The sequence below is a fragment of the Tamandua tetradactyla genome, chromosome 8 (assembly GCF_023851605.1).
Source record: "Tamandua tetradactyla isolate mTamTet1 chromosome 8, mTamTet1.pri, whole genome shotgun sequence".
NCBI lineage: Eukaryota > Metazoa > Chordata > Mammalia > Pilosa > Myrmecophagidae > Tamandua > Tamandua tetradactyla.
Window position 1 is genome coordinate 39,893,638 of NC_135334.1, and position 18,539 is coordinate 39,912,176.

The 18,539-nt window shown below is 37.1% G+C and overlaps 1 protein-coding gene across 1 annotated transcript; it reads right to left on the minus strand.

Annotated features, from left to right (window-relative positions):
- Positions 1 to 3,564: 3,564 nt before the first annotated feature.
- LOC143643349 (stromelysin-2-like) lies at positions 3,565 to 15,083 on the minus strand. Its single transcript, XM_077112049.1, has 10 exons — positions 14,957 to 15,083; positions 13,936 to 14,183; positions 13,696 to 13,844; positions 13,473 to 13,604; positions 9,604 to 9,768; positions 9,245 to 9,407; positions 8,129 to 8,262; positions 5,766 to 5,925; positions 4,921 to 5,024; positions 3,565 to 3,826 (listed from the first exon to the last, which is right to left on the minus strand). The coding sequence occupies exons 1-10, from the start codon at positions 15,077 to 15,079 to the stop codon at positions 3,726 to 3,728; spliced, it is 1,479 nt and encodes a 492-aa protein (XP_076968164.1). The 5' UTR covers positions 15,080 to 15,083; the 3' UTR covers positions 3,565 to 3,725.
- Between the last annotated feature and the right edge of the window lie 3,456 nt (positions 15,084 to 18,539).

The window sequence follows — 18,539 nt, forward strand, 5'->3', positions numbered from 1 at the left end:
TTGGCTGTCTTTTGTTGTTGAGTTGAACAATCTCTTATAAATTCTGGATACTAGACCTTTATCTGATATGTCGTTTCCAAATATTGTCTCCCATTGTGTAGGCTGTCTTTCTACTTTCTTGATGAAGTTCTTTGATGCACAAAAGTGTTTAATTTTGAGGAGCTCCCATTTATTTATTTATTTCTTCAGTGCTCTTGCTTAGGTTTAAGGTCCATAAAACCGCCTCCAATTGTAAGATTCATAAGATATCTTCCTACATTTTCCTCTAACTGTTTTATGGTCTTAGACTTAATGTTTAGATTTTTGATCCATTTTGAGTTAACTTTTGTATAGGGTGTGAGATACGGGTCCTCTTTCCTTCTTTTGCAGATGGATATCCAGTTCTCTAGGCACCATTTATTGAAGAGACTGTTCTGTCCCAGGTGAGTTGGCTTGACTGCCTTATCAAAGATCAAATGTCCATAGATGAGAGGGTCAATATCTGAGCACTCTATTCGATTTCATTGGTCGATATATCTATCTTTATGCCAATACCATGCCATTTTGACCACTGTGGCTTCATAATATGCCTTAAAGTCTGGCAGCGTGAGACCTCCAGCTTCGTTTTTTTTCCTCAAGATACTTTTAGCAATTCGGGGCACCCTGTCCTTCCAGATAGATTTGCTTATTGGTTTTTCTATTTCCGAAAAATAAGTTGTTGGGATTTTGATTGGTATTGCATTTCTTTTTCTATTGTCTCTCTATTTGTTTTTCTGAATTGATGCAAAAGTTCTAAGAAATGATGAATATGCAACTAAGTGATGATATTGTGAATTACTGATTATATATATTTATGTTTTAGTTCCTTTGTTAAATTTTTTTAAATAATAAATAATTTTTTTTAAGTTAAAAAAAAAAGAGTGTCCTTGCCAGATTGTGAGTTTCAACACGACATAGGGCATTTCTGCCTCCAGATTTTCCTTAGCAGAATGAAATTTTGGCCTTAGTTATCTAGATAATTGTTATATGTCTGTGAATCCACATAAGGAAGCCACTCACACTATTGAATATCTATTGCAGTGTAACAAATCACCACAAACCAGTGGCCTGCAACAACACACATTTATTCTCTCAGTTTTTGTGGGTCTTGAGTTTGTGCATTGCTTAGCTCAGTCTGCTGCATAGGTTCTCACAAGGCAAGGTATCACCCAAGATGCATTCTTATCTAGAGGTTTGACTGGGGAAGAATCTGCTTCAAGCTCACTCAGGTTGTATTTATGTACTTTCTTTTCTATCTCACTATCACCATTCCATGACCATTTATCGAAAATTCCCTTCCTGTTCCCAATCTCAGTATCCCTCTAACTCTGCAAAGCTAGAGCCACTTGATCACCTCCTGCTTTCCAACCTTCCCCCATGCCTCATGACTTTGGGTTTTGTTTTTGAACTAGGGATTGGGATCCTGCTAACTAGTGGTATCTGAACTCCTAAGTGCCAATAGAATGCATCCCTGCCTGAATTTGCCAGCATTGCTCACCATAGATTGCTTTTATCAGTGTTCCTCCCACTTCCTATGATCTCCACTGACTCACTTTCAAACTCCATCTGTTTATGACTGGACCCTGCTTTGAACATATCTCACCTACTTGTACCTTGCCCACTGGATTGTAATTTCTTGTCATCACCTGCATCTGGGACACTTTCTTAACTTCAATCCTGTCCTAGTCCTTGATTCTGAATAGGTTCTGATTTGCTATGTTCTGCTCTAACAAATTAGTAAGGCCAAGATTGATTCTAAGATTTGCCATATCAGTCTCAGAAATAAGTTTGATGTGGTATGATATCATGGACAATGTGAAAAATGATCTGGGCTTTGAGGGCTGGTTGGTCTTCCACAGGTAAAGAAGAAGGTGATGGTTGGAGAGAATGGGGGTAATGTGAGCACAGACACGTAGTCAGAAAATTACAAAAATTAAGTAACATTTCACATGCGCCTTCTCCTCACCACTCTGCCACTCCCCTGCTGTAGCCCTTTATTTTGCCCTCTCTAAAAATGGCAAAGCAGAATACATAAAATATGGCAACTGAGGGAATGTAGTCTGTGAGCAAAATAGATTCAAAGGTGATTGAGTTTCAAGATTCAGATATAAAGAAGATAGTGCTGTAATTTGAAGCAGAGAATGCTGAAGAAAGAACGAGACTGGGGAGGTTACATACTACTGGTGGAAACATAAAGTCAAGTTTCTTCTATCTGCAGCAGGAACGAGGGAGGTCTGTCCCCAAGTAAATGATTTCATTTAATACTGCTGAGTCGAATTTCCCCAAAGATTATGCTTAAAGTCCAATGAAACCAAAACTTCTCCAGAAGCTCTGAGTTCAGAGTCAGTGTTAGCACAATTTATTTTTCTCTTGGTGCTGACTGTCTTCAGCCAGTTTCACACATTGGAGGCTATAGAATTAGAAACACCATGGAAGAGATAGTTAGACAGTCTCAGAGAACCTAAATTTCACCATATTGGGTGCCCTTAAATTCAAAGATATTACTAGAACATAATGGAGACAAAGTTAAGCTAGATCAGGTTGATTTATTATCTGTTAATGTAGCCTCAAGAAGTATAAGATCTTCGAAGCCAGAGAGTTCTGTAAGAGAATCTTGGAGCTGACTTTCACCAACTGTTGATCATGGGAAAGTCCATATTTCTGAGCTTCAGATTCTGCAGTGTAAAGACGTTCTTATTTACCACGGTTATTATAGGGACTAAACGAATTGCAAACATAACGATCATTACCCAGTGTCTGTAAGTCAAGTACCTTTTTTCCTTACCTTCAAAACCAAATAAAGGTATTCATTAAAACCTTAATCTAGCATGGAAGCACTAGAGAACCTCAAGGATTATAGCAAACCAATACCAGAAAGCTACTGAGGAAACAAAGCCTCTAGCCTCCAAAACCATAAAATAATAAATTCCCATTTTTTAAGCCAAACCATTGTGTGTCATTTTCAAAGCAGCATGGCAAACTAACAGAAAGAGAGGAGAATGTGCAAAATGTGGCCCCTAGGGCAGTGCAAGGAACATCACTGAAGAAATACTTGGGCTGAAAAGAAGTGCCTGAATTCCAAACTAATTTTGTCTCCTTGTCTATAAAATGATGAAGGGACTAGATGATTTGCTAGGTTTTCAAGCTCCAACACTCTAAATTTCTATTTCCCAGAATCAGCCCTACAGGACAATTATTGATCTTATTCTTTCTTCCTTGGGTGTTTAAAGAACACTTACAATATCTGGGTGGTGAAAATAAGGATCCTAGAGGTAGAAAGAATAGGAGAGAACAAGGGAAAACCATACCCCATCCATGGAGTGTGTGATCCTAAAACACCTATATCTATCAAATGCTCAATTCATGGTGTGGTCTGTTTAGAGAAAATGAATTATTCTACAAATGAAGGAATGGGTCAAAAAATAAAACCTTTATTAAATAATAAATAAAGCCTCCATGTAGATATATTCTCTTGCTTGTCGCACATGAGTATCTCTCATTTCTGTCCAATGTAATCCAAGGACAAGTTAACCTGTCCAGATAAATGATCCATGACACAGATGTCCACCAAACTCTAAGTTCAAAGCTCATCTTCTTTGGCCACAGCATATGCAGGAGCAAGGAGATGTTTTTGATTCATAATAAATTAGAGAACTAATTATTATATTCATTTTAAATACTCATATCTTGTCTTCTCCATATCTCACCTAACAATGTAACCATTCATTAGCATTCGATCTTCGTGTCACCATTCTGGCATTAGGGTCAAACTCAAATTGTGTTGAGCCACTGAAAAAATAGAAAAATCCTGCAAATATAGAAGAAATAATGAGACACTCTTCAAATAAATAAATTTTGCAACACATAAAACTCAAAATAAAAGTGAAGTAACATGGATGGCATTTAAGTGATTACTCTGAGCTGGCCACTTAACTAAGTGCTTTACATACTTTCATTTACCCTTATGAAAAATAAAAGTGAGGTTAGTGTTACTGAGAGGAAAAAACTGAAAATTTGGGAGTCTTCGGTATTCTCCCCATGTAGCACTGCTAATGAAAAATGGGGGGAAGACTCCAACTCATCTATCTGACTCCAAAATCAGTGCTCTGAAACACTAGATTATATGGTCGCCAAACAGATCAAATTCAGTAATATTTTTAAACCATGGTTTATTTTTGTCTTTCTTCCCAAATCTCACCTCTTCTCCCAGACCTTAATCACACCTCAGTAGACAATTGAACCCAAGAGAATCAGACAAACAATAAAATATATCAGAAGACCAAATCCTTTTTTGCATACATTATGGTCAAGTTATAGTAGTAATGATCATCAGCCTCATTAGCATTATGATTTTCAAGTTCTGGCAGCTCCCTCCAGTATTTCTTCAAAACAAGAAAAACAAAACAGATTTTTTTTCCTTCCCATCTACTGATTACTACGAATATTTTTTTTATTTGGACCATACGAGAGGAATATATGACCAACGTAAACAATTGCAGACTGCAATGGAAGGCAAGAAGATGCCCCTTGGGATAGTATAGGAGAGAAAAGGCACTGAATGGGATAGAGGAGAAAGAAGGCCAGCTTTCATTAAGCACGGCTCATACTTGGCTGCATTTTTATACCAATCGAGTCACCTGAAAGACAACACGTATAGTGTGAGGAAACATTCTTCAATTTTATGGGCAGGTATGAAACAGACTTATGAATTATCTAGATAACCCAGGAAAAACAAAACTTGAACTCAACCTACATAGGTAGGGAATTTAGCATTTTGAAGAGTTTGGAATGAAAGGGTATAAAACTGGATGATTTTAAACTTATGATGATTCTCAACTTCATTTTAATAGCAAAAATTGCCCCAAAGGGTGCTAATTGAAAACAAAATGAGAGTTCTCTTACCAAATGCCTGTACAACAGCATCAACCTTTGGCTCAACTCCTGGAAAGTCATCAGCAATTAGTCTGGGAAAGCCTTGGTCCAAAGACCGACTAATTTCATCAAATCTGTACCAAGTGAAAGATGTAGAGCTCAGCATTGTGTAGAGTGCAGACTACAAAGACCAGTGCAATATAATATTAACATTGCAGTGTGGAAGCATGGACATATTATTTCAAGTAGTACAAAGAGAGATTATGTAATTTTAAGGCTACAAAAATATGTGGCTTTCCAAGGTTTGCACACTTAACACATAAGAAAAAAAAATTTCCCCAGAAAAAGGGACATCTTGCAATTCTACAGAAGTTCCATACATGTGCCTGGGTTCAATTTTCTCAGCTTGGACACACAGAACCCACGTCCCTTTGTGCCACAAGTACATGAGGACCTTGAATACATAAGATGCAAAGTAAGTGAAATCATTTGGCTAAAAATAAACTTCTGACTCCCTACTTCACTTGGGCCCCAATTGCCCCCTCAGCCTGGCACACCTGGACTTCCCATGGCAGCCATATGGTGCGTAGTGGGGGGGTAAGAAGCAAAAAGGCCTTTGGCCCATTGTATGGACCTCAGCAGGCCTCTCCTCATGTCTTTTGGTGTCTGGATAGATGGCCCTATACTCTGCCTTTATGAGAGCTTTTTGTTATATCTAGGAAGTCACACAATTGCCAATTATCTTCCTCATAATCAGAAAGTCGGAAATTAGGGGAAGTTGGAAGAAGTTAGAGGATGGGGGGGTAGGGGATTTCCTTAGGGAAAAAGAACATCTTAATTCGGCTCCATACAAGGTCATTCCAATTGCCTCTTACCGCCAGTATTTTTCCTCTACAAAGAAATAGGTTTTCTTCTTTTCCTGATCAGAAACAGCTGCATCAATTTTCCTTATGCTTGGAGGGAAACCCAGGGTATGGATGTCTCTTGGATAACCTGCTTGTACCTCAAGTCCTCTGGTAGCCCAGAACTTATTCCCTATTGAAAAAATAAACACATGGAATTTTGAGATATGCCCTTCAGTTTTAGAAATGATTTTAGTGCATTTGACTGTTGTGGTAGAGAGGATGTCTCAGTTTTAGTTCCAATCCCCAACCCGATGTCCAGTTCATATTAGGTATTTAATAAATATTCTCCAATTAAATGAATGAACAATAAAAGCACAAATAACTTTGGGCCCCTGGCCTTCCTATGTCTTATATTTATTATGTATAAACTAGAGTTATCAGTCCTAGTTATTTCTTATAATTTCTGATGACCTCTTAATCTAAATACCTAAGCTAGATGTCCCTTCCAAGCATCACATCTATGGGTCAATTGTTTATTGAGCACTTCCCCTTGGATATCTCTTCTTCATGGAGTCTATAATCTGTACTTCTTCCAAGTACCTCTGGATTGACCCAAATTTGAGTGAATTAGGACAACGGTCTCTTATCATCCTCTCTGCCTACATTTTGTCCCTGACTGCCAAACTTGAATCCTTTCCTCACATCACTTCAAGAATTATAAAGAAAAAAAATAATAATAACAAGTAATCAAAAATGCCAAATTATTACGTATGTATCTCATTTCATCTGAGCTGCATGAGTTAGTCATGCCTTTGCAGTTCTAGATGCTTACTTTTGTATAATTTGTTCCCTCTGCCTTGAAGACCTTTTACTGTATACACCTTCAACCTCTCTCCACACAGAAAAGTTCTTCTACTTCAAGACACATCCCAAACATCACCTGTTTTCAGGATTTGTTGAACCTTGGGGTCTGGATTGGGTGGTTGGTGCCCCATGGCTTAACCAGTCCCGACACTTATACATGGTTTCATCTGCTTTTGCTTCTAGAATATGAGCCCCTTTTAGCTCTAACCTCCACAAACTACCATGGTGCTTGGCACATTGCAAGTGATAATTATTAGATCAATTGATGGATAATACCAATAGCAATAGCAATAGCTTTAAAGTTGTATAACCATTTACTAAGTACAATGAGATTTCGCATTATTTCAGGTAAACCTAAAATAAATGAAATTAGGTCGAAAGTAATTATAAAAAAATTAAAGAAATCATCATACAGTTAAATATTTAAAAATATTCCCAAAGAATGTATGACTCAAGAAAAATATTTTTTAACGTGAAATAATAAAAACTTCAAGTCACAATAATGAAGCATTAATATTTAATGAACAACTATGCAATTGTTTTATGAACTATAATGAAACATACAAAATTATGGGATGAAGGAAAACCTGGGAAAAAATAATATTTAAAGATGTAAATGTATTTAGCAGAAAAAGAAAAGGCTGTAGCTACTAAGGTAAGTATGAAACTTAAGAATTTATTTAAAAAATGACAAAAATTCAAAGGACAGCAAAAGCTGAAGGCATTCATAAGACATGGACAGAACCCATAAAATAAATAAATCAAAATAAAATAGAGAAGATCCACAAAGGCAAAATTTAGTTCTCTGAGAAGACCAATTAAATTATTAAATATCTTATGAGATTGATTAAAAGAAACAGAGGAAAACATAAGGAATCAATGTTAAAGATGAAAAATGGAACAAAACTTCAACAACGATTAACGTTATGATGAAATAATACCATGAACATTTTATATCAATTAATTTGAAAACGGGCAGAATGAACAAATTCCTAGAAAAATATGTTAATGAAACTGATTCAAGAAGTAATAGAAGCACAAATAGCATATTACCAATAGAAAAAATAAAAATAGTATTTATACTACATTTATACTACACTATCTTAACTATTAAAGCTAGATATCTAGCAGGCCAAGTCTTCTCATATTAAACTTCTCCAGGAGTTTATTGGCTAATATACATAGTTTACACGACCACCTGTTTTCCATATAAATTACGGAACTAATTTTTAAGTTCCTTAAAATTCTTTGGGGATTTAAATTGAAATTGCCTTGTATTTTTAGATAAATTGATATTTTTATTTTGAACTTTTCTATCCACGAATATGGGGTATTGCCTATTTATCTAGACCTCATTGAAATGTTTTAAAATGAAGCTTGTAATGTTCTTTGTGCATGTCTAATTTAAGCATTAGTTACTGAGTACAGACCATCCAAAGTTTAAATATAAGGAAGAAAATTTATGTTTTGAGGAAATATTTGCAATAGGATTTATTTCAACAGCTTAAAATTTCTTAAATAGCATTTACCTTTAAAAATAAAAGTGATATCCTTGCTAATAACTTCATAGGCAGCATCCAAGTCTGATGGAAGAGAGGGCCAAAATGCAGAAATCAAATGAAATTCAGGCTCGAAGTTCCAGTGCCGTTTGCGCCAAAGATACCTGAAATACACAAAGATTAATTGCAAATGTCTTTCTCCTTTAGATATTTGAAAATTAATGAACATATTCTTCCTTTGCTCTCTTAATGCTAATTCACCCCTTTCTAGGAGTCCATGTTGGACTGTCCTCCTCCATGTGATTCCAGGATAATGGCATTTGTGGCAGGAAATGTATTAACAGTATAATTATTTAGCTTAGTACAAGTTCTAAAGGTCTGTAAAACAATGTGCTTATTATGCACCCATTCATAGTTTTCAGAAAAAAGTAATGGAATAAATTACATATTACCATTATGCTTGTATACGTAAATAGAACAACTCCAGAAAAATTGGTAGCAGTGGTTGCATATATGGGGAAAACTGGGGAACTGTAGGTCAAAAATGGAAGAGAGATTTTTCTATTAACTCTACCCTTTGGTGCTGTTTGGGTATTTTGCCATAGGCATGTTTCACTTTTTCTAAAATTAATTAATTCAAATAGTAGCACTTGTTAACAATGATAAAACAACCACTGATTTTAAAGATCCATCAGTGCTTTTTAAAAAATATTCCATGGTTTATGATATTTGAAAGCCACGAGTACTCACTTATTTAAGATATCCATTGCATATACTGGACCTATTCTAGACTCCGGGCATATAAAAGTAAACCAAACAGAGAAAACTCCCTCTTTCATCCTCTAGTGATGAAGCATGATTCTTGATAAGTCTCTGAAAAATGATCCAGACAATTTTAAGTTGTTAGAAAATGTATCAAGAGTCAGATCTAAAAACTAGTGGAGGGCAGTGTGATGGTGGCTCAATGGCAGAATTCCCACCAGCCATGCTCGAGACCCTGGTTCGAGTCCCCATATCTGCTCATGCAAAAAGAAAAACCTAGGAGGAAACATTTCATTTAAAAATCTGTCAAGTTTCTGTTTGTTCTTCTTTCTAAGCATAGTAGATCAAAAGATTAGATAAGAAAAACTAATGTTTCCAGCTGACCTGTCTTTAAAGAACAGCATCTCTCCCCTCAGGGTGCTGACAGCATCAAAGGACAAAGCAGGATCGCACATGGCTGGTGTCTCAGGCTCTGGCAGATTGGGTTGTGTGGGCACCATGGGTTCTGTGGGCACCAGGGATTCCTCATGGGAGGCAGTGGGAGTTCCTGAGGGGAACAGATGCAGGAGGAAAGCATTAGGAGAAAAGCGATGCTTTTGTCGATTAGTAAGCTCCCTAAGCTTTGTCAAATGCTTTGAGCTGAAACTTTATATAGCATTTTAAAGCTTTCCTGAAAATCATCACTGAAAAGTTTTCTTGGAGAGCAACAATTCTGAAGAGCTTGGTTGTTGAGTGTCACTCACCATAGAGGGATTGAATGCCAGTCACATCATCTTGCGAAAGGCCAAAGTGGGCCAGACCTGTAGTTTGCTTGTAGACTGGGTACATTAGGGCTTCAGTGTTGGCCGAGTGAGAGAGACCCAGGGAATGGCCAAGTTCATGAGCAGCAACGAAGAATAAATTGGTCCCTGTTTGAAAAATCATAAATATCCAGAGTCTAACAGCTATCAATTCCATGAGTGTACCTACAAGCACAGCTCAATTGGATTGTGGGTTCAGTTCCAGACCACCACAATTAAACAAAAATCGCCATAAAGTGAGTCGCATGAATTTTTTTGGTTTCCCAGTGCGTATAAAGTTATGTTTACACAGTACTTTAGATAATTAAGTTCAGTAGCATTATGTCTAAAGCAAAAAACAATGTATTACCTTAATTTAAAAATACTATATTGCTAAAAATTGCTAACCATCTTCTAAGCCTTCAGCAAATTGTAACTTTTTTACTGCTGGAGGGTCATTTGCCTCAATGACGGCTGCTTTCTGGTCAGGGTGGTGGTTGATGAAGGTTGGGGTGGCTGCGACAATTTCTTAAGTTAAGACAATACTGATGCTTGTACATTGATGTACTCTTCATTTCGTAAAATATTTCTCTGTAGCATGTGATGCTGTTGCATAGCGTTTTACCCATCATAGAACTTCTTTCAAAATTTGAGTCAGTCCTCTCAAACCCTGCTGCTGCTTTATCAACTAAGTTTATGGAATAGTCTAAATCATTTGTCATCATTTCAACAATGCTCACAGCATCTTCATCAGAAGTAGCTTCCATCTTAAGAAACCAGTTTCATAAGAAGCAATTCCTCATCCATTGAAGTTTCATCATGAAATGACAGCAATTCAGTCACATCTTCTGGTTCCAACATCTAATTGTAGTTCTCTTGCTATTTCTATCAATCTGCAATTACTTTCTCAACTGACGTCTTGAACCCCTCTAAGTCATCCATGAGGGCTAGAATCAACTTCTTCCAAACTTCTCTTAATGTTGATTTTTGACTTCCTCCCATGAATCACAAATGTTCTGAATGGTTTTCAATTCACTTTGCTCAGATCCAATAGGGGAATCACTACCTAAGGCAGCTGTAGCTTACAAAATGTTTTTCTTAAATAATAAGGCTCAAAGGCAAAATGACTCCTGACCATGGGCTGCAGAACGGATATTGTGTCGGCAGGCATGGAAACAACGTTAATCTCATTGTACATCTCCATCAGAGCCCATGGGTGACCAGATGCATTGTCGATGAGCAGTAACATTTTGAAAGGAAATCTTTTTTTCTGAGCAGTAGATTGCAACAATATGCTTCAAATATTCAATACGCCATGTTGTAAACAGATGTGTTCTCATCCAGGCTTTGTTGTGCATTTTGAGAGCACAGAGTTTTTTCATAATTTCCTAGGATTTCCTGAATGATAAATGAGCATTGGCTTCAACTTAAGGTGACCAGATGCATGACCAAGATAGTCAGCCCGTCCTCTGAAGCCTTGAAGCCAGGCATTGATTTCTCCTCTCTACCTATGAAAGTTCTAGATGGCATCATCCCCCAGTAGAAGATCTACATGGAAAATGTGTTGTTTGGTGTGGCTGCCTTCATCAGTTAGTCAGCTAGATCTTCAGAATAACTTGCTGCAGCTTCTATATCAGCACTTGTTTTACCTTGCACTTTTTTGTGATGGAGATAGCTTCTTTCCTTAAACCTCATGAACAAACCTCTGCTAGCTTCACACTTTTCTTTTTCAGCTTCTTCATCTCCATATTGGCAATAAAGCTATTTGTGTTCTTATCATGCATGTGTCACTGAAGTTGCACTTTTAATTTCCTTCAGGAACTTTTCATTTGCAATCACAATTTGGCTAACTGATACAAAAGAAAACCTAGCTTTCAGCCTGTTCAACATGTCTTCCTCCCTGATCTTAATCATTGCTAGCTTTTGATTTGAAGTGAGAAATGTGAGGCCCTTTCTTTCACTTGAACACTCAAAGGCCATTGTAGAGTGTTAAGTGGCCTAATTTCAATATTGATGTAGTCTCAAGGAATAGGGAGGCCCAAGCAGAGGGAGAGAGAAAGGGGGCTGTGGTTGGTGGAGCAGACAGAATACACATATAACATTTATCGCCATCTTACATGGAAAAAGGTCATGGTGCCCCAAAACAATTACAATAGTAACATCAAAGGTCACTGATCACGGATCACCATAACTGGCATATTACTAATGAAAAAGTTTGAAATATTGATAGAATTACCAAAATGTGGCCAGAGACACAAAGTGAGCCCAAGCTATAGGAAGAATGGTGCCAATAAACCTGATCAATGCAGGGTTGCTACAAACCTTTGCTTTGTAAAAATGCAGTATCTGTGAAGCATAATAAAGCAAAGTTCAATAAAACAGGTTATGCCTATACAGAACACATGCCAGCTATACAGGCCATCTTTGAAACCTCACAGTGTCTTTTCCTTATTTGTGGATTAGTTCATCAGTTGGCATATTCCCTACTTCATACAGATCCATGTGTCATCAAGGCTGATGGGCTCAATTTCTAAGTATTTCACCATATCTCTCCCCAAGTCTCCTCCCTTGCTTTGTAAAGTCAGTTCACTTATTCTTTGTTAACAGTGATAAGCTTGTTTCCAAAAGATATTTCTCTGGAAGGATCAAGACGAGTAGCATGTCAATAAATATAACTCTTAAGTATTGTATAAAGATGTAAAGTTAGGCATTATTGGGCAGGCCACTGTGGGTCAACAGGCAGAGTTCTCTCCTGCCAGCCAGAGGCCCAGGTTCGATTCCCAGTGCCTGCCCATGCAAAAAAAAAATTAGGCGCTACTCAAATTTAATAACATGTACCAGTTATAAATGCAGTTGAAATTAATCATAGAGTATTCACGTTCTTCCTTAAGACTCCAAGCAATAAAACTCTGTTATTTCCCATGAGGGTATATCAGAGTTATTCTTCCTCCTTTTCATATTAATCAAATCATTTTTGATTGTCAAAAACCTTTCCAGTAGTAACTACCATGGGATGTGTGCAATCTACAGTTTAAAACAGAATCATACCCAATAACATTTTTTCCACAGCACACAAACACAACTGAATTCTGCTGTTATTAGTAACAGAAATTATTAAACCAAGACTCCAAGCAATTATGCGGAAGAGAAGCTATTCAAATAAAACTAAATAATTCCATGCAGCACAAACCTCAGGTTACTCTCACTAAAGATTTTCTTTGCATTTACATTAAAGATAACATCCAGTCTCAGGAATAACAACTGTTTCAAAAGAGTGCAAACTCCAGAAGCCGCTTGAAAAAAAATAAGTCAGAACACGCTTAGTAAAAGTTTCTCAGAACAAATTTAGAGCAAAAGCTCTTAAGCTAGAGACAATGAAGTGTTGATTTAAACAAATGACCTAGATATTTTCTTTAGTTTCTGCATTTTAGTCTGTTCTTTTCAGAGAAAAGGAGGTAAATGGAAAGAAACCCTTTGCACATTTTAAGGGTGGAATAGAGTCAATGTCACTCACCCTATTTTAGGCATCTATAATTAGATGTGATTAGAAATCATGTTAATAATGCTCATTCTAATACTGCCACAAGATATGAGTTGTGGAAATAAGACTGAGCTATTCTTATGTTGGGCTTGCTGGAGACAAAGAAGGAAATACAGCCATTTTATTAAATTTTTAAATGAGGGCTGAAATAAAGAGCACTCTGCTTACCACTCAGATAATCAGAAAATTCACTTTAGAACATTCCATTTGCTGTTCATTCTGGTTAATTGAATTATTCTTGCATAAAGTTGAACATTATTCCTGAGATCATCCTGAGAGTTGCAGAACTCACCTGATGCATCCTCTGTCCACTGTTCATCATCATCAAAGTGAATGTCTCCATAAATCCCCAGACCTACCCCAGGTGGGTAGGCATGGGCCAAAACTTTTCCAGGACCATCGAAACGGAAAAAGTCTCCATGTTCTAAATGGGAGGAAAAATTATTAGACAGGTAGGTAATTAGGGTCTCTTTTTAACCTTTTTCAATAAAACAATGCCATTTCATGTTTTTTACCTTTAACTGCAAAAGAGATCATTATGTCAGCCTTGCCTTCATCCACCCTGGAGAATGTGAGAGGAGTCACCTCCTCCCAGACTTTCAGAGCCTTCTCTATGGCCGAATCAACAGCCTCCCTTGGAAGATCCAATGTATACTTCACAATCCTGCAAGAGGAAAATTGAAGAAAATATTTTCTCCTGTGTTAATAACTTGGAAAGTTTCGATATTATGTGAAGATCTCTTTGGTCCCATTACCTGTAAGTGAGGTGAGTTTTCCTCCACTTTGGGACTCCAGGAAAGGTAGTGAATTGACCGACATCAGGAACTCCACACCTGGGCTTGGCCATCACCTCCAGCGTGTTGGAGTCCAGCTTCCCCGTCACCTCCAACCCAAGGAACTTCTGCATTTCTTCAATTTTTTTAACCACAGCGTTACTACTGTCCTTTCTTCTAACAAACTGCCTCACATCTTTTGTAAGATTGTAGTAGTTTTCCAGGTATTGCTAATGAAATAATAAATATCGATTTTAGTCATTTTAATTATGGCTAGCCTTTTACAGTAAGTTCTTGCCATTTCCTAAATTTCACAATGTATTTTTGCTATTCTCTAGTTTGCTGAAACAAAAGTAAGGAGCACATAATTTGATTTTTCATTGATTCTCCATTTCATTATTTTAACTTTGTACTAATTTTTAAAAGTCATTGCCAATTAGTTTGCTAAGCAAGTAAGAAACTTGAAGTTGAGATTTCAGATCCAGCACATTTAAAGAAAAGGAAAATCTCTTTTGACATAAATGTGTGAATAGTTTTGGTGACTGTATCACATCTCAATTTACATGGTTAATATAGATCTTCTTTAAGACTGAAGTGGGACAATTTCTTTTGTCCAAACATGACAAGTAACAATGTAGACATTATTACCTGATATTATGTGAAGATCAAAGTGTTTCCCGTTTTCTCCCTAATTATTTTCACTAAAGAAACTCTAAGACCAGAGAAGTTTCATACATTGCCATTTGTCATTTTCATTCAGTCCCAAAACTGCAGTTATTATTTTACTGTATAACCTTTAGTGATTTTATCCCCTTCCTGGACCTACGTTTCCTTCTCTGTTAAGATTAAGAGACTTTCCACCTCCAGCACTTTAGTATTCCCTGATCTTAAATTATTCCAAACAAATCATCAGTACCCTGCAACCACATCTTCTGCATTGTGTTGGAAGACCAAGTAGGCACATTAATTTCTACAGCTGGGCCTGGCCACCAACATTAATCACCTGGGCAAGGTCCATGTTTGGGTCCTCCTCCTTTGCAGTCCCATGCAGTGGATACGTCAAGCAACCTGGCAGATATAACAGCACAAGGATGGCAAGATTCTTCATTCTCATTGTGCTTACCATAGGAGCACCTTCTCTGACTACTGACTTCTATCTCTACCCTCCAGGCTTTTATAGGGTGACAACGGAGATCACTGCTGAGAGCATGATTCATGTGTGTGTGTGTACGTGTGTATGTGCCTGTCTGAATGACAGCAGGAATGTTCACAAAATTTCGGTGTAAAGATGATTCTGTTTTCATTGGTTATTTTCTTCAACCTTCTGACCTTGAAACACGAAATAATGATTTAATTTCCAGGAAATAGTTTCTGTGTTTGTAAGGAAAAATGAGATGACTAGATAACTCATATTTGTGTGTTTATTGAGGGGAACTGAAAAGCTTGGTAAAAGGTAAAAGGTCAAATGTTCAGATATCTGGAAATCAGGCATCTTCTTTCAAAAATATAAAAATATAGTCTTTCTTTTCAAAAGACCATATTTTAAACTTCAACATAAGTCACCAAGGAATACATAGACGAATGAAAAGAAATCCCAGTTACAATTGTGTTCTGAATGAAGGAATTGCTCTCTACCAGGGTATTAGAAGAAATACTCTACTCCATTTCTTGAATCTCTATTTAAAATGCCTACTACTTATTTTCAGGTGGATTTCCTGGCTGTTTGGGAAGAGCAGAAAGAAGCAGGCAACGGGAAGGAGGGCCTGGAGAGGAAGGAAGAAGCAGACCAGTTCTCCTGTGGCTTTCATTTGTACTTCATTCAGAATGTTTGATATGTTCACACTAATTGCTCCATAAAACTTGTTAAATCAAAATAAATCCAATTGTATACTAGACTGAAATCTTCCTTCTACCTTCCTCTTTATTTCTGCTTTTCAAAAATCATCTTTTCTAAATTGCCTTGATGGAAATACTAGTGGTAAAAGAGCGGGAGAGGTAAGGCGTAAGGGATGTATGAGCTTTTTCTTCTTGTTTCTTTTTCCTGGGGTGATGCAAATGTTCTAAAAATGATCATGATGATGAATACACAGCTATGTGATGATACTTTGAGCAACTGATTGTACACCATGAATGGACTGTATATGTGTGAAGATATGCCAATAAAAAAACGTATTTTTTAATCATGGAATCATTGTCTTTCCTGCTCCCCAAGTACAAAAGAGATGATTGATTGAGATTTATGAAGGGGGATGATTTCAAATCCTTCCTTTTCTTCACATAGCTAGTCACCCAGCTCTGCCCATGAATAACATTTCTCTCTCTCTCTTTTCCTCAGTCAAGTAGAGTACTTTTTACACAGTAGGTCTCTAATAACTGTTCTATCAAATTAGTCTTTTAATATTGACTCTGTTAATATGAAATTCTTGTAGGATAAAATGACATTTTTCTATCCTAAAGATAAATTAACAGCACCATACCTGAAGTATGTCATTTCAAAGTAATGGGAGATTAAATTAATGAGGATGCAGGAATGATCCTCTCATCTCCACTACTTGAGGTAGACTGGACAGGATGGGACTACCAGGAACCTGGAGGCTCTGAGATCTCCAAGGAGCATCCAACCCTCAAGCCAAGCTGGATATAGCCAAGGGGTTTCCTCTTTGGCCCAGGGGAATGGAATAAGCATTAGCTTAAAAATCAGGGGAGCGAAGATGTAGACTCAGGCTCAGACATTTAATAGATGGAAGACAAAACAAGTATATAATTTCTGAGGAGCATTATTTTACATTTAAAAGTGGAGTGAATTTAACCTCACTCATAAGTTTGTCAAGATTATATGAAATGTCACATGTAAATTGCCTTTCAGTTGGTGCTCCACAAATATTATTTCCTCTATCTCCCATGTGCACTTCTTTTGCTTTCTTTCCCTTACAACTTTCAAGAAAAGATCTGAAGGGTTTCACCCAGTATATAAGATTATAACAAAGAGGTAATAGGCAGTGGCAAACCCAGGGAGCATAGTGAGAGGAGTGCACTCTGGACACAGGCAATTAAAGGACAGCGTTGTCTATAGAAGAGTTAAAACAATAATGAAACAAAAAAAAAGAGTTCTGCTTTAAATTAAAAAAAACAAAAATCAATATGCAACAGTAATTCTAACAATATCAGTGATTAAAAAAATACACTCTTGCATAAAAAAAAAATCTTTTGTTGGTCTAAGTTTTAAACACAATATAACTGCCATGTGTCCCAACCTCCCACCCCCATCATTGACACATATGACCTCAGCTGCATACATCCTTTCAGATAGAGGGTAAAATAAAGTAATTCCTACCGGATTTGGGATCAGCTGAACATAGTTTTCAAAGGACCACTCGAACCACTTCATTTTACTGTTTTAAATTTTAAACCCTAGAGCTGTGAGCAGTCAATAGAATGGTAGAGTTGAAGTGACTCCAGCTGTGTTACTTTGTCGTTGTTGTTGTTTTTCTGGCATGGGCAGGCCCCGGGAATCGAACCCGGGTCTCTGGCATGGCAGGCAAGAAATCTGCCACTGAACCACCATTGCCTGCCCTTACTGTATTTTTATAATCACCTATCATTACTTATTTAAAATTTACTCTGTAAAAGCAAGCATACCAAATTCTTTGTTGCAGAAACAAATTGCATGCAACCCAAGCTTGCCTAACTCTGACCTACTACAATTTACTGGGAGTTGTCTAAACTAATTTCCAATCAGAATACAGTTTTTGTTAAAGGATATGTGATTTTTAACAGTGTTAATGTGAGACTTATTACTGAAAAAAATTTAGTCCTATAAAAAAGAAGTGGTATTTAAAAAGATACATATATCCTGTCCTGGTAAAACCACCAGCAATAGGTTTCATCAGGGAGTAGTGAAACTCTAAGTGGGATGTCCAAGCAGAGACCAATTTTCCACCAGAAAAGTATGTGGCAAAGCAAATTTAGGCATCATTTGTGAGATTAGATGATGATGACTTTCTTCCTGGGATTCTGTGATGCGGCAAAGCAAATTTAGGCATCATTTGTGAGATTAGATGATGATGACTTTCTTCCTGGGATTCTGTGATGCTGTTTTAGTTACCAGTGTCTTACCATGGCTGACATAAGAGGGGAAGGGAATATTTGTACGTAATGAGATAGTGATAGCTAAGGGGAGCAGAGTGCTGTGAGAGCGTGTCAGGGACTCTGTCAGATCTAAATTCACGGAAGGGACAAGACAGCCCCTAGGGTAAGACAGGGAAAGATAAAAAGAAGAAGAATTGGAAAGAGGAATGGCTGTGCCTTCCAGAATGCGGTTTTCACTAAGAATATTTTCTCTGAAATTACAAATCACTGCAAAATAGAAGTCACAGCTTACCAGGAAGCCTCCGTGTTTATTCTCCCGTCTGTCCAAATGTTATCAATTCCGAGACTAACGGGATAAACAGAGAGATGCGTACGCAGATCCTGTGACGTGTTAGAAGTCATACAGGAAATCTTGATGTCAGAGTAAATCAGAACTCAGGTCCCAGTTTATATTCATGGGTAAAATAATTCATTTATCAAATATTTATCAAAAACTG

Excerpts from the sequence above, each read along its gene's own strand:
- LOC143643349 (XM_077112049.1), bottom strand. The coding sequence starts at position 15,079 with ATGGTAAGCACAATGAGAATGAAGAATCTTGCCATCCTTGTGCTGTTA. Across the intron at positions 9,769-13,472 it reads GTGGACAGAGGATGCATCAG|GGACCAATTTATTCTTCGTT; the intron begins GTGAGTTCTGCA and ends TTTTTCAAACAG. Across the intron at positions 9,408-9,603 it reads TGGCATTCAATCCCTCTATG|GAACTCCCACTGCCTCCCAT; the intron begins GTGAGTGACACT and ends TGTTCCCCTCAG.